Source organism: Cyclopterus lumpus, chromosome 6 (genome assembly GCF_009769545.1).
Source record: "Cyclopterus lumpus isolate fCycLum1 chromosome 6, fCycLum1.pri, whole genome shotgun sequence".
Classification (NCBI taxonomy): Eukaryota; Metazoa; Chordata; class Actinopteri; order Perciformes; family Cyclopteridae; genus Cyclopterus; species Cyclopterus lumpus.
The window spans coordinates 6,934,383-6,949,019 of NC_046971.1; the positions used below are offsets into that span (position 1 = coordinate 6,934,383).

Consider the following 14,637-nt stretch of genomic DNA (forward strand, 5'->3'; position numbering starts at 1 on the left):
AGACCTAAAGTTGTCACCTTTGGCTCAAGGAGCTTACAATGGGCATTTCTTTTTTTTGTGTTCTACATTGTATAGTCTGACAATTTATTAAAAAAAAATCTAAATAACCAAAAGATGAATTAATACTGAAAATAATTGTAAGATGGAGGTACTTACCTTTTTTGGTTCCTGATGTGTCCTTTGAGCTGTAGCACCACCATCTGCCACCCGTTCTAATGTTTTGCAGCTCCATTACGTTTGTGCATTGTATTGTGGGACCATAGTGCCCATCAACAACACAAACAACACAAAGAGGATTCCATATGTGTACAGAAATCTCTGAATATGTTTAAATATGTTAAACCTTCCGAAACTATACTATCCTATAGGACCGAGCTAACGTGATTCAATTTGAGGACTCTGCACATTATGTATACTGTTATGAGTATGCCACATATTGCAGACAATTGAACAGAATGCAACAAAAACTCGGCAACAGAGGAGTTATGTAAGAAACACTTGTATTTTCATCCGACACTTCAGGGGCAACTTACAGTTACAGTCAACCTCTGTAATCAGCTTACAGATCCAAGTCTGGTTCAAGTTAGCAGTGTTATTATTATGTGCCTTTTGGTTGTAGTCAGATCATTTTCAAAAACAGTAAGACAATACAAGAGACATGTAACATTAAACATCAAACAAAGTGAATGCAAAAGCTCTTTTAAATCATTTTAGCCTCTTATCTGCATAACTCTGGTTAGAGGAGATGGATACGGCACTGTACATAATTCCTAAAATAACACAAACTATTGGCACAAAAACATTGATATTTTATGGATGTGCAAAGGAGGGATTCTCAGCCTACTTGTATTATTTTTCCCCCATTGTCATTTTTATTTAAGTCACTAGGTGGCACCCTGAGGCAGCCAAAGTCCTCTGTAGCGAACGTCCCCTGCACATGCATGTGTTTAAAATAATTTAAAATTCAAAAAAAACAAACAAGCACTAGTAAAATGAGATGAAAAAACACCACCAATGACAAACCTTCTCATGCAGGTCTTGTTTGGCTCCTTTGGCATAGAGACCACAGCGCATCATGGTCCTCTTCTTTTTTATATCTATTTTTTTTTATTTGCCAGCACTTTTTCCACACAGAGCCTGTTTCAGCTTCCACAATCCCAAATCCACCTCTCCCTCAGCAGTAGTAGTGTCCCCGGGGCTTCTCACCGAGTTGTGTGGTTTCAGCTGTAAGCTGACGCAGGAAGTAGTCCATTGTTTAGAGTTGTTGCTCACCGAGGTGCTGCAACGGGTTCGAGATGCAGGTAAGTTCCAACTGTGAGACTTCTAGCAGTCTTTGACTAGCCTGTAAATATGATGCTGGGCGCCGTGCTCACTGGTGGACACCTCGAAGACGTAGGCTATGCACAGGAGGGTTTCCAGTGTGTCCCGGTTAGTCACCACCTGTGGACCAAGAAGACACAAAAGGAACCGCTCAGTCAAACCCATCCGACCTTGGTTACCCATGTTTTCCCATTTAAAAGTATTCACATTCTTCTCGTTTGCAGAGAAGCATGTCATACTTTGTGCCTTTGACAATAAATAAACAATTATATGGAAAAACATATATTCCTCACTCATTTCTCTTTTGATACAAAGAAATACTTTTCTGTCGATTTTTTGTTCATGGATTCACCACCGTAGAGGCAGTGGACATCATAATTGACCAATATCTGGCCCGACATGTTGGTTTAACATTAATTTAATTGAGTTTTTATTTAATAAGGGGGCTCACAACCACAGTAGAGAATGTCGTCACTGGTGTTTGTGGTTTCGGTGGAGCCATTGCTTTCCAATGCAGGATGAAGGATGTTTAGACATGCCTTTAATTGTAAACACTATCCTGACAAGCATAAATAGTATGTTCATTTAATTCTAATCTAATAAACGATTCAGTTTCTTACTCTCAAACATAACTCAGCTGCTCCTTCGCAGTAGCTCCTTAAATGTAGCCACCAATCACTACACAATATAACACACATACTAACTAATAATATACAAACAATAACTAAAAACTAAAAATTCATCAACTCATTGTGCGTTGCGTTGAACACGGCACTTACATAATGCATATCGATCCATTGTGCACAATCTGTGAGTGCACCCATTTGTTGTCTTTATGTATGCGCGTGTGTCTGTGCCCGTGTGCGTGCGCACATCTGTTTATGAGCTGTTCATGGTTATTATGAACTAAATCAGCCCATTGAGAAACCTAATGACATGCTGCCATTTAGTCGTCAGTGTGGGCTCAATATGCTCATTGTCCCGCGCCCAGAAGGAATGCAGCCGCCAATGGAAGGAACACCGATGTCTTTGAACCCTGGCGTTGAGGACCACTTTGTTACTATGGTGATGCACTCTAGTCTATTCACGTCCCCTCTCCCCTACGCTCGCTCTCCAAGGAGCACACCGACTCATTCAGAAAAGTGCAACTTACACTAGAATGGATCAAATATATCAACCCGGCAAGAAACCATAAAAACTGCTGTTCATAGGCGGAGTGAAAAAATGACCACCAGCTGTTGGTGTTTTACCCCATCTGAAGTATCACAGGACAACTATATTCCTTTCGGGAGCAGAATTAAAGAGCAGTCTCCCCGTTTCACACTGTTGCCTGCTGGAGCACTTTGACAACGGAAAGGAAGTGCACATATTGAACGTCCCTGTGGCCCCATGTGCTTTATCTCCTCAGAAGGGTATGCATGCGACTATATGAATGATGGACAATGAGTGCGTTTCAATGCATGAATGTGCTGCAGACAATGACTCACATTCTAATACAATTTAAGTCAGCTGTTTATGCCTCTACATGCCTTTACATCTCATTATTTTTCAGAGCTAATACATTCAGTGAATGTGATTAAGTGTTGACATTCCGCAATTACTATACTGGTATCATATTGAGGTTATTTGCTTTCTTACCAAGAGTAAGACGACAGCAGCCAGCTTAGCTTAGCTTAGCATAAATACTAAAAATGGAGAGGTCCAGGCCAGCTGTTTTCCTCTGAAGTAAAAATAAATAAATATGTGTTGGCAGGATGGGAAGAACCAGAAAACGTGCTGCTATTCCAAATTTGAACGAAATTGGCTTCTTTGTTATTGTAATTGCTCGTAAACCAGTGACGCAAATAAACAGTGCATACATTAAGTGGTTTGATTCTATTAGATTTTTTATTTTAATGCCACTTTATCTGTATTTTGTTGACACTTCTGATGTTTTTTTTTAGTTAATTGGCAGCTGGCTGCAACATCGTATTTATTTGATATGTATGAGATCTAACTCTGAGAAAGAAGAAAAATAAGCATATTTTCCAAACTATCGCATATCGCACATTTTATATAATACCAGAAGAGTAATCCCCAGCCTCTACACACACTTTTAGGCTACTGTGTATCTCTGGTTGCTATGGGTACCTGTAGGATAGTGAAGTTCTCCAGTACGCTGTTCATCATGTACTTCTCCGGCAGGTGTTTAAGCTTGTGGATAAAGTTGATCATATATTCACATAAAGGGGAACGGTGGATTCGAAACACGTAGCGTCCATTCTCAAAACGCGCATACTCCGTCTAGAAAAAAACAAACACAATTCACAATGGAAGCACGGCAGTCCAATATTTGAGGACATATACCATGTGCAAAAAAGAGAATGTAAAACACATTAAAGGATAAAATGCAAACTCTATTGTAAAACGATAGGGATACATATTCCACTGAAAAGCAATTGGATACATTGGATGTGAACATCGATGCGATAAGCCGTAATATAATATACTTAATGCAGCATATGGCATGCCAGATATGACAATAAACATATTTCTCGTGACAACAGTAATCAAATCATGAACCCATTAAATATCATCACGTGGTCTACTGAGGCAGATGGCTCTATCTAGGGATGTGTGTGTATGTGTTTATATTGTACAATCCATCAGAAGCAGGTGGGGGCAGGGACACTATTGTGTCTAGTTAACGGGAAGCATAACAGTTAGTCATGCTGGGGAGATTTGTTAATCACGTCAGTTTCCTGACCACAGATCAGTGGTAATTGACTGGAATCCATCTGCACCAAAAGCAGTAATTCACTCCTCTGGGTGATAATGGTGTTTTTTGACTTGGTCATGACCTCTTAATGTTGAAATATCACGCAGCTACTAGGCAATTAGGGATGCAAACTTCTTGAACTGTAGCCACATACAGGGTTTAGTTTCCTGTCGTCACTTTAACTTAAACATTACATACAGTTTATAATTGCACTTTATCTTACACTGTACATTTGACATTTTATTCTATGTCTCGTCTGCACTTTGTTGATTGTTTATCTGTTGTCTACTGTTGTTGCTTGTTGTTGCTTGTTATGTCTGATGTCCTATGTTGCACCACCCACCACGTTAAGTTCCTTGTAGGTGTAAACCTACTTGGCTATTAAAAGTTTCTGATTCTGATTCTGATGATTCTGATTGATACCGAAAAGTTTGATTTTCCTGCAAAATGTAAAGCAAGTCAGGGTTTGAAAGAAAAAAAACAACCCGATACTGACGATGCATGATACTGCATTCATAGGCACACTATAATGAGATTGGTCACAATAGCAGTCAAATTTAATAATTTGATTTAGAATAATTACCGAACTATCAAACCCCAAATTAACTAACGAAAGCGGTATCTGTTACTGCCTTGAAATTTAAAATGTTGTTTGGGAAAATATTGTAGTTTGTCAGATAAACGAAACATAAATTACACTTTTTAACATTGTAGATGCAACTCAGGACTCACTCTCTTTGTAAGACTCTCTAAGTACGACTCTTTGTAATTTGATCCTTAAGGCTAAAAATGCGCCCTTTTTTTCTCCATCTAAAGTCTAGTGTTGAGCTACTCTTTAAAAGCAAAACCCACGGTAAAATAGAGGGCAAACAATCACAAGGTGACATAGATGAGCACATCGGTGAATCCAAATTATGATGGCTAGGCAGCAGTAAATTGCTGTAAAAGTGTGGGAGAGAAAAAACTGGAAGTATGAAAAGTGAAGGGAAAATATCACCCCTGTTAGATAAAATGTTGCCCACTCAAAGAACAGATAAAATAATTGTACACGTTTCTGCCCTTTGGCTTCTAACACAAGTAGGATTGTTTAAAAAAAATAATAATAAAGGTTTGCTTTCTCTCCAAAGTCAGAAATTATGAGAAATGATTGGGGAGCTAAGAAACGTTTGTGTTACAATATATGCAACTTTAAATTAGTAATGTTTCAAAAATAAAGGCAGAGTAAATGCCTGGCATAGAGGCATACACTAGTTCAGGTTGACAAAATAGGCTCGATAACCCCCCGGTGTCCTTGTCTTACCTCCACTTTCTCCACCACCTGCTTGCCAAAGGAGCAGACTTTGGTGGACGAGGTGATAATCATGTTCTCGGAGCTCTCATACTGACTGGAAACACCGTAGAAGAAGCTGCTGTCGTCCTGCAGGTTTATGCTGAGGTCCGCCTAGAGGGACGACACAGATAACATGTCAGGATCAACTCATACCAACGCACACCTGTCTGACCCCAAAAAGAACCACGGTTGCAGCCTGGTGGTGTATGTGGGCATTGGTGATGGATTTACTGTGCTACACAACACGCTAGGCGGCTCCAAACTAAGCATCTAAAATGTCAAGGATATGCAGGCCTAGATCCATAATCTGTAACAAAATATCAGGTTCCACTTTTTGCTCACAGATGTGTATATTAGGGCGTCGCGTGTGTAAGCGCGACAAAGACACGTCACCGGGAGAGTGACGGCTCAACAACGCTTGAGGGTGCATCCCTGCAAAGCCAAGAGGCATCTACTGATCCTTGGATCTGGATCCTTGTTGACCCAGTATAGCAGCGTTAACTCCAGCCTCTAGATTCATAAGATGCGGTGCATCTCTTTGTGTGCATGTCTTAATAAAGACAATGTTTTAATGTTTACAGCCAAGGTGAAATGACAAATACCTTTTCTAAACCCTTCAAGTTCACATCGACAGTCATATGTTGCGCCTATTTAACAATATAAGAAAGCAAAAAAAACAATTTCTTCGTATTTTTCAAAATCCGATAACTGTTTCTTCCTGTAAAACAAAAAAACATGATGTGTGCATCAATCAATTTCAGCCAATAATACCATGACATATATCCATAAATCAATCTGCAACTTTTCGTGACAAGGGAGGCCTGTGAGGAGCCACAGCCACAGCCACAGCGGTGTAACTATTTGATATTATTATAGATATGTACATCAGTTTGGCTGGAAAAATACTTCACAAGGAATGGGAAGCAGGCTGATACCATATCTTATGAAAGTACAAGTTTGACATATGAACAGTATATCTGTTAGATATTGATAAGCGGATCTTGCCGAGAAAAGCAGCGGGGTTCATAATAACAAGTCCATTAGAAACGTCCATTTTAAGTTTTATTCATAAACATGATATGCAAGTACGGTAAACTAAATCTGTTACCACTTTTACAAAAAGGATACAAAGGCAACGTCTGTTTTGTTGTCAGTTGCTTAGCAACCAATCGGATGCCAAACACTAGTGTAGTCGACTTCCAGCGTCAAAGATACGACCTCACAAGTTGAATTTAAAAGTTTCTTCCTCTTCTTCATGTGGATGCAGATTCACCTGTCTCTGATCCTTCCACTAGTTCAAGTTTGAACCCAGCCGAGTGGCGTATAATCTGATTTTGGATCAGACCGAGGCGTCGTTTCCTCCGTCAGACAGCTGGGCTGTTTTACCTTTTCCCCTGTCGGGCTCTTGTCTCCTAATGGGCCATTGAGACACCGCTCAGCCTCCTCTCATGTCTTCATCACCCCGTTCATCTTCATCCCCGGCTCATGTAATTCCTCGATTTGTCTTCATCCCTTGGGCCTAGTGACCCTCCCCAAACCGCCATTCCCTGCTTCCCTAACAGCCTGCGAGGGAATTCATCCAATTACAATCAGCAGCGTGCAATTGGCTGATTAGATCACGGTGGGCAGGCTGGCTGTGTAACAATTTAGCAGAGCCGGCTCAAATCGGATTCCCTCCGCACTTCAAAGGCGTGAGACAATCCGTTAGGACAGGGCCACGGGCGCTGAGAGGGTGAGGAGGAAGGCGGGGAGCGGGGCAGGGCAGCCAGCAGCCGACAGGGGGGGGGGGGGTTTGCTGGAAATTCAATCTAGAATGCCATAGCTTTGGAGGTGGGCCAGCCGCCTGTCACCGTCGCCATGCCAACCTGCGCCTCAGCACGCCCCCAAGTCATGACCTACCACACGGTTGTCCCACAGCGGCGACATCAAAATAGGCTCTTCCTGTCTTTTTTTTTTTACGATTGCAGGAAAACAAACAAAAGTGATTGTGTTTTTTAAATGTGTTGAGTTATTTCACTTTGCTGATTTTCATGGCCGAGAGCGTCTTCTTCAACATGGGCTTGGACATGCCCAGCTGTTTTTGCCACATTTCTGTGTTTTGTCATGGAGGCCTTGAGAATTGGAGGAGCCCGTTGGGAGACGATAGGATGAACCGACTGACTTACAGTGTTATAAGCTTGCATATGTCAGAACTGTTGACTCAACAAGGCTGTTACATGAATTAAGAGTATTTAATTGACGGATGACTAGTTGCTTACATGGTCCCCTGCTGTTTCTCCTGCCATATGTCTGCCATCCCCGTGTCCCCATTTCTATCTTTGACTGTTTATTGCCGTCTTGCTCCCTTTTTCTTTATGATATATGGCGTCGCTCCTCATCCCCCTCCTTCCCCCTCACCCCTGAAATCAAATGAGCACGGCATGACCAGCTGCTCTTTCAAAAGGACCGGAGAAGTGCTCCTTCCAAAATGTGTGTCACTCACCAATGTCTTTTATCTCTCTACACTAAATAATGTGGCGGTCAAACGTGCGAGAGGTGGCATGAGATTGCAAGGCAACAACTTTGAACTTGACACTCGCGGGTCACCGATGGCCTCTACGCAACACCTTTTTGACAAGCTGGATCAGAGGAGGATGGTCCACTTTTTTTTGGACACTAGTGGTGAAGACGATGGTTTGACATTCTTCCCTCCGCCGTCAGCATCAACGAACCACGTACGTTCAAGGATCCACACCACTTAGTAGAATGACCCTACTGGATCCATTTCATTTCAGACCTGCAAAAAACACTGCGGTCCTAAAAGTAATTGCCATCTCGAGACCTCTCCTCCACATTGAGTGTAAGACGAGCGTTGTTCACTGTGGTGTTCTCTGGTCGTTCCTAGAGGCTGGATGTGTTTGGGTCACCTGACATGCACAACAGTCGCTGCAGTACATGCCTCAGGTGCTACTGAAACAGCCCTGCCAGTGTCCAGCGTTGGGGGGCATCGGGCCTATCAACGCTTATAGCATGATAGGCCCGATGCCTAACCTCGGACAACCTCTCAAGGCTCAGCCAGACCCCACTTCTACTTCCAAACACGAGGAGTTTATTTACTGCCAGACTAACCCTCCACCCACAGAGAGGGAAACGAATACTATGCACCACACTGGCCACAGTTGATCTTCTCAAAAGCTGGACATTGACATTGATTGTGCACTCAGAAATAAAATAGGGCAGCTTGTTCAATGGAAGGAGGAAGTGAGTCGGTGCATAAATAACATCGTTCTTTCCGTAATTCTCTGACATACTTTGTGACAACACTAGTTGGCGAGTCTAGAGCCTAAAGTAAATGTACTTTTTACTCTTATGCTTAACCCTTATCTCCAATGTAAAAAACTAAAATGCCAACACAGTAAAGAGAGGTAAAAACTTTCGAATAGAATTCAAATAACCGTCACTTTAATAACGAGAGGCCGCGTGCGTAGACGGAGGGAGGGTTTGAAAGTGTGTACGTGCTGTGCGTGACAAACAGGAAAGGTCTTGTCCTGAGGTAAGGCGAGGTGAACCGATCAGCCGAGATGCACAAAATGGACGTGTCCAATTACACTTGTAGTCCCCTTTCGTGTACGTCTCTCGCTCCGATCTCTTCTTTAATGCCCATTTACAGGTTGTCAGTAAACACAATCTTCTTTTGTTTTCAACGATCTCACACATTCTCCTCCATCTGTCTTCATTCCTTAGTCTGCATCTTGTCTGCGTGTGTGTGTGTGTGTGTGTGTGTGTGTGTGTGTGTGTGTGTGTGTTTTGGGGGGGGCTTATCTATAAATAAGTTTGGGGAGGGTGTAATAGCGCCGAGACAGGTGCCTGGTCTCACATTTCCTCTGGTGAAAGATCAGCCCTGCCACTCTCCCCAAGGCTGCTGTCACACACAATCACACACACACACACACACACACACACACACACACACACACACACACACACACACACACACACACAGGCCTAATGTGTGCTGAGCAGCCTTCTTTGCCGGCATATAAACCAGCAATCAGGTCATGGGAGCTGTGACTTTCCATTGAATCTGGCTTTAAATCGCACTTAAGTTGCTTTAACTCCAATGCTTAAACTATCTCAACACAGTTGACACCGCCAAGCCATTATCAGCCGACAGGTGCCGCAAACTATTAACAAGAGTATTCACTGTACTCTCACTTCACCGCCGCGACTCTGGGAGGATTATATGCGCTTATGATGCATCACACGGAGTATAGGACTGAGCTTTACATAAATGAGAACGGGGTATTAATATTGGAATTGAAACGATTTATCCGCTGTAATTAATTGAAAAAATAATTAAAGGGAAACGAACAGAATGGGATTGGACTGATCTGAACTGGACTTCTCACTCCCCCAAAAAAAATGTATATGTATATTTTACCCAGAACTTGACGAGAAAGAAAGCGTTGTGAGGCCCTTTGTCGAACAGGTCCTTCAGGCCTCCTTTCTTCTCTGGGAACTTGTCGTAGATCTGCCTGACGTCAACAGACTCCAGATAAGCGTCGCTGTAGCTCGGGTTGGACTGGCCGATGTGGACAAACAGGTGCTTGTTGAACTGGGGAGACGAAAGTGCATAACAGGAGATGAACAAAGCCAAAAGATGACACATGTCCAGTTTGCTAAATTGCCATTAATGGCAGGTGCACCGTTGGGCGCTCCAGGACATCTGTCACTTTGGGCCTGTTGTTCCATTTAAACATATTTATTGTAAGATCCCATCACCTGTCTCAAGGGTCCCACCCTTTTCTTCCCACTCGCCCTATTCATGAACATGTGATGTGTTGGTGTGTGTTGTGTGTGGGATCTTTGTGAGTTGCTGTCATAGTATTAAACCATAATATCCAGTCTTTCTCTAGACATCTGCGCAATCTCTATTTCCTTAGATCTTCCTTAGACTTTTTTGCTAGTTTAGTCATCGGGTTTCTTTGTATAATTCTTTGTAATCAATAATCAATTCATATTTCAAACAGCTCTGTGCCAGAGTATTTTCTACGGGTGTTTAAAATATTTCCATACATGGCAACACATATAATAAAATATGGAAACTGTGAATCATAACTAGAGTAGCGAAACAGTAATTTATTGTATTATAAATGTTATTTCTAAAAAAAGAAAATCGTGAAAAAGCATCAAAAAAGTAACGAAATAGTGACTTTTTGCTGTGAGGCTACTGTCAATAAGACTTCCTGATGGAAGTGATAGAAAATACATAGAGAAATGAAATGAACCTAACACAAAGTTAACTCCCCTCTCGTCGACTCACATTCTCTGGGTCCTGAGGTTGCTCGAGGAAGGCGGAGAACTCCAGCATTCGCAGCTTGGAGCTGGCGATACATCTACCCTGCCAGGGGGGGGCACCGGGAGACATTGACAGCCCTGCTGTGCTTTCATAACCTGCGAACAAAGAGGGCAGTGAGGTTTAAATGTGTGTCAATGTAAAACCTTAAAATAAGGGAAACGCTGTCATTTCTTTTTTTTTTGCAGCCATTTCCCCCCGAGCTTTTGTTGCACGCTCTTCGTCAAGAGCCCGGTTGTCTCGTCACTTTCCCGGCATGACAGCCGTCTGTCAACGCAGCAGGGTGGCCAAAGAGCACCCACCTGTTATAGGGGTCGGGCCGGATGCTTGCATGGCGTAACTCTGCTGGGAGAAGGGCTTAATGCTGGAGAGACGAGACAGACAAGAGAGGGAGAAGTATGTTATGCACCGGCTCGGCCTCATGACCCCATCTCATGTACTAATTGGACAGCGTGACCTCTAAAGACGCAGGGGGCAGAGTGGTATGCTGAATGTCAGACAGCTGAAGACTTTTTTTTATAATTGTACTGATATGTTTCATAGTGAAATTTATCTGATGGTTATTATAGTTGATCACATGAGAAATCACTGATGGGACACTGTAGCACTACAGAGCAGAAAGAATGACTACTCACTCTTCGTGGCCAACCGGCTGTCCTGGAAGTGCCCCGTGCCAAAACTGGGAGAAATAAATAATAACAAAATAAAACAATATTACACAGTTCCACCTTGAAACCAATTGTCACATATGAATTGTTTATTCTGCTTTTCAAACCACAAGCACAGAGCGGTTTCCAACAAAAAGAAAATCAAGCTTAAATGTATCAAAAGTTGAACTTATTTTTGACACACAAAAAAATGTAATACTGTGAACACTTTTTAAAATCTCCAAAGTAACAATCACAAGAGTTTTAAAGAAAACAAATCATCTGCGTACAATTTACAGGTTCACTAATCTGAAATTGTTGAAAAAAAGTTTTCAAATATCTGGAATTAAGATAAACTAGTTTTATCTTGGGACTCTTAGTGAATTTATACAACATCCAGGGAAATAAATGGACATGTTACGGCAAAAAGGGTGATGAAAAAAAAACGTTGATTGGTCAACATTAGCAAACCACAGACTTTGGGATGAAGTGAAAGGTATTTGTTCAATAGACATGGCAACTGCTTCGCCTCTCAGGCTCATTTGAATAAGATGGTGTAGGGGACGCTGCTTAGGGACTCACCCCACCAGGAGTGGGATAAGGCGGCCTCGACAGGCCCTGGAGAGCCATCTTGTTCTGGAAAGCCGTGGGTGAGAGGATCTGGGCTGAGGACATAGTGGCCATACTATGCAGGGCCTTGTCTTTGGCAACCTGGTCCTGAGGAGAGGGATAGAGAGCGAGACAAACACACAGTTACCCAAAGGGAGAGCACTCAATCAGACTCCATTTAAGTCGGCGCCCCACCGGCAGAGCCCTAAAAAGGGAAATGAAACATCGAGGCCAGCTTGCATAATCGGTGAATCCCTGCCAAGTAGAGAACTGAAAAGAAGGTGATATTACAGTCAAGGGCCTTTGGGTCAAGAGTTAAGTTTATTTCCTTGGCAGGGGCAAGCCAACGATGACAACTCGCTCATCGGAGGTCATGCTGGAAGACGAGGTCGGGAAAAGGCTGATATGTTTATATACTAATAATTGGATCAAAACTGCGAAATGGCATTGCGTTTAAAATAGTGAGATAGCTACAAATGCGTCCTACCCGTAAAGTGATCTATCCCTTGTTTTTTCGAATCCGCTCGTTCAGCAGTTTCCAAACCACAGAGGACTACAAGCACTTGCCGCCCAGCCCTAATGGGCAAGGCCACCCGGTGCATTCTTCTTCCCAGAACTGGCGAACACAAGGGCATAGCTGAAATATGGGGGGTACATGTGCTCGGGATCTCAGTTACACCAAAGACTTATTTAAAAAAGGGTCTGTCAGAGAGGCCAACACTCATGGCTGCCATCCAAGGTGAGCTGCAGTCCAGTTGCCTGCTGCAACCGCGAGTATGCGGTGTGTGTGTGTGTGTGTGTGTGCGTGTGTGTGTGTGTGTGTGTGTGCGTGTGTGTGTGTGTGTGTGTGTGTGTACGTGGACAAGTAATGTAAACTGAGAAAGTACTGGGGGGGGGGCAGGGATGTGTGAGCTCTCAGCGAACCGCACGGGAAAACTTTTATTGAGGTACTTATCAAATGTAATACTTGGAAGGAATAATGCAGGGATTAATTTGTTCCCTGACAATTGCGTTTGGTTCATCTTGTTCATAATCGTGCACACTAAGCCTCGGGCCCTCCTGAAATCCGTTCACATTTCATCGAAAAATGTGTCAGCGTGCCATTTAAAACCAGCATCAATTAGAGGGCGCAATTAAAATAGCCATTGTTTGTACCTTTGTGTTAATGGGTTGTGAATGCATTGGCAGTGCATACCTTAGACAAAACATGAACAACTTCATTATAAGAGGAAATAATCTAGAGTCATAACGTTTTCACCCTCTTTCCACCTGCTGCTGCTCAACTTAAATAAAATCAAATAAAAATTGTTTTAAATGCAACAAACTAGTCACACCCTTAGCTCTGCTGTGACGTTGTTTCCTCCTCTGGCAGTGAGCACAGGCAAATCTGTGCAGTTCAGACACGCGGAGATTACACTAAGGGATTTGATCAAAACCCACATATCCTTAAATATGTTTCCTGATACGTGCATTAAAAAACAAACACTTGTTAAATCTCCCATTAAAACATTTAGTGAATATAAAAAAGAGGTTGACTCACGTAGCGTACCTTCAGCTTCACCTGGATCTCCCTGGCTTTCCGCCGGGCCAGAACCTGGATGTGACTAGATACCTAAAAGACAGCACAGCAGAGATGAGTGGTCAACACTGTTGCTTTGAATGAATGAATGAGCAAAATAATGATGAAGCCATTCAGCTAGGAATAAGATCTAATAATGGCACGGACTGTCTGATGGTTGGTTATGAAAATATGATATAAAAAATAAATTAAATTCAATATGGATATTCATGATCCTCGCCTAGTCTAGTCCAAACATCTGAAATAACCTTGTTAGGCAAAATATTATATACACTGGTTAAAGCAGCTTCAGGCCATGTGAGCCACACCACTTAAATATTGCTATGAAATATAAAAATAACTAAAAATTGCATTATTTTTGGTGTTATTTTGCTCTGCTTAGCTTCACAATTCATATGACCAACTGGATTTATGATGCATTGCACATACAGAGGAACATACATGTGTTGCTCCATAACACTGAATCAGTTTACTCCTGTTGGACCAGCAGGTGTCCCTCTACCCCTCCAAACTGTCCCGCCATCCATTTCCAATCCTTCGCTGGCCCCCCATTCCTCCTCAAACCTCCACACATCTCTTTTCATTCTCACACCCAGTCTGCCAGGTGACTTAGCAGGGACCCCGACTCCGCACATCCATCACTGCCAGTACATCAGTCTATCCATATCAGATCCCGTAGTGAGGATAGAGTTCCAAATCCGCCTCAGTCTCCCATCATGATCCCCGTATTCCCCGGCTTCTTTACCCTTCTAACAAGCACCAGATCCACGAGGTGGCGAAGAACCAACACCGACACATGATCCTATAGCATCTGTGCATTGGGCCCGGGCCCTAAATCAATCGTCATCTCTAGCCCTCCAAATAGGAGGGGGGTGAGAAGTCGGGGGGGGGGGGGTTGTACCCAGGGTGTCTGGGGCATCACTCAGCAGCGGGGGTCTTTTTTTCTGCTGGGGTTCAAAAATAGGAGCTGAACTTACCTGCTTCCTGGTCCGTGTCTTCCCTGTGCGAAGTTTGATGTACCGTGCGATCAACTCGTTTCGTCCTATAAGGGACCAGAAA

The 14,637-nt window shown here is 42.8% G+C and overlaps 1 protein-coding gene across 1 annotated transcript in view; it reads right to left on the bottom strand.

The window, feature by feature from the left end:
- Window positions 1–501: 501 nt before the first annotated feature.
- The window catches only part of LOC117731969 (transcriptional enhancer factor TEF-3-like), a 25,954-nt gene continuing 11,818 nt past the window's right edge, over window positions 502–14,637 (bottom strand). Inside the window, exons 3-12 of the mRNA XM_034534553.1 lie at window positions 14,556–14,620; window positions 13,549–13,611; window positions 11,973–12,107; window positions 11,379–11,422; window positions 11,046–11,107; window positions 10,711–10,841; window positions 9,829–10,002; window positions 5,379–5,519; window positions 3,451–3,603; window positions 502–1,440 (exon numbers count right to left, since the gene is read on the bottom strand). Coding sequence (XP_034390444.1) covers window positions 1,324–1,440; window positions 3,451–3,603; window positions 5,379–5,519; window positions 9,829–10,002; window positions 10,711–10,841; window positions 11,046–11,107; window positions 11,379–11,422; window positions 11,973–12,107; window positions 13,549–13,611; window positions 14,556–14,620 — 1,085 coding nt within the window. The 3' untranslated portion in view covers window positions 502–1,323. The remainder of the gene's footprint in view (window positions 1,441–3,450; window positions 3,604–5,378; window positions 5,520–9,828; window positions 10,003–10,710; window positions 10,842–11,045; window positions 11,108–11,378; window positions 11,423–11,972; window positions 12,108–13,548; window positions 13,612–14,555; window positions 14,621–14,637) is intronic.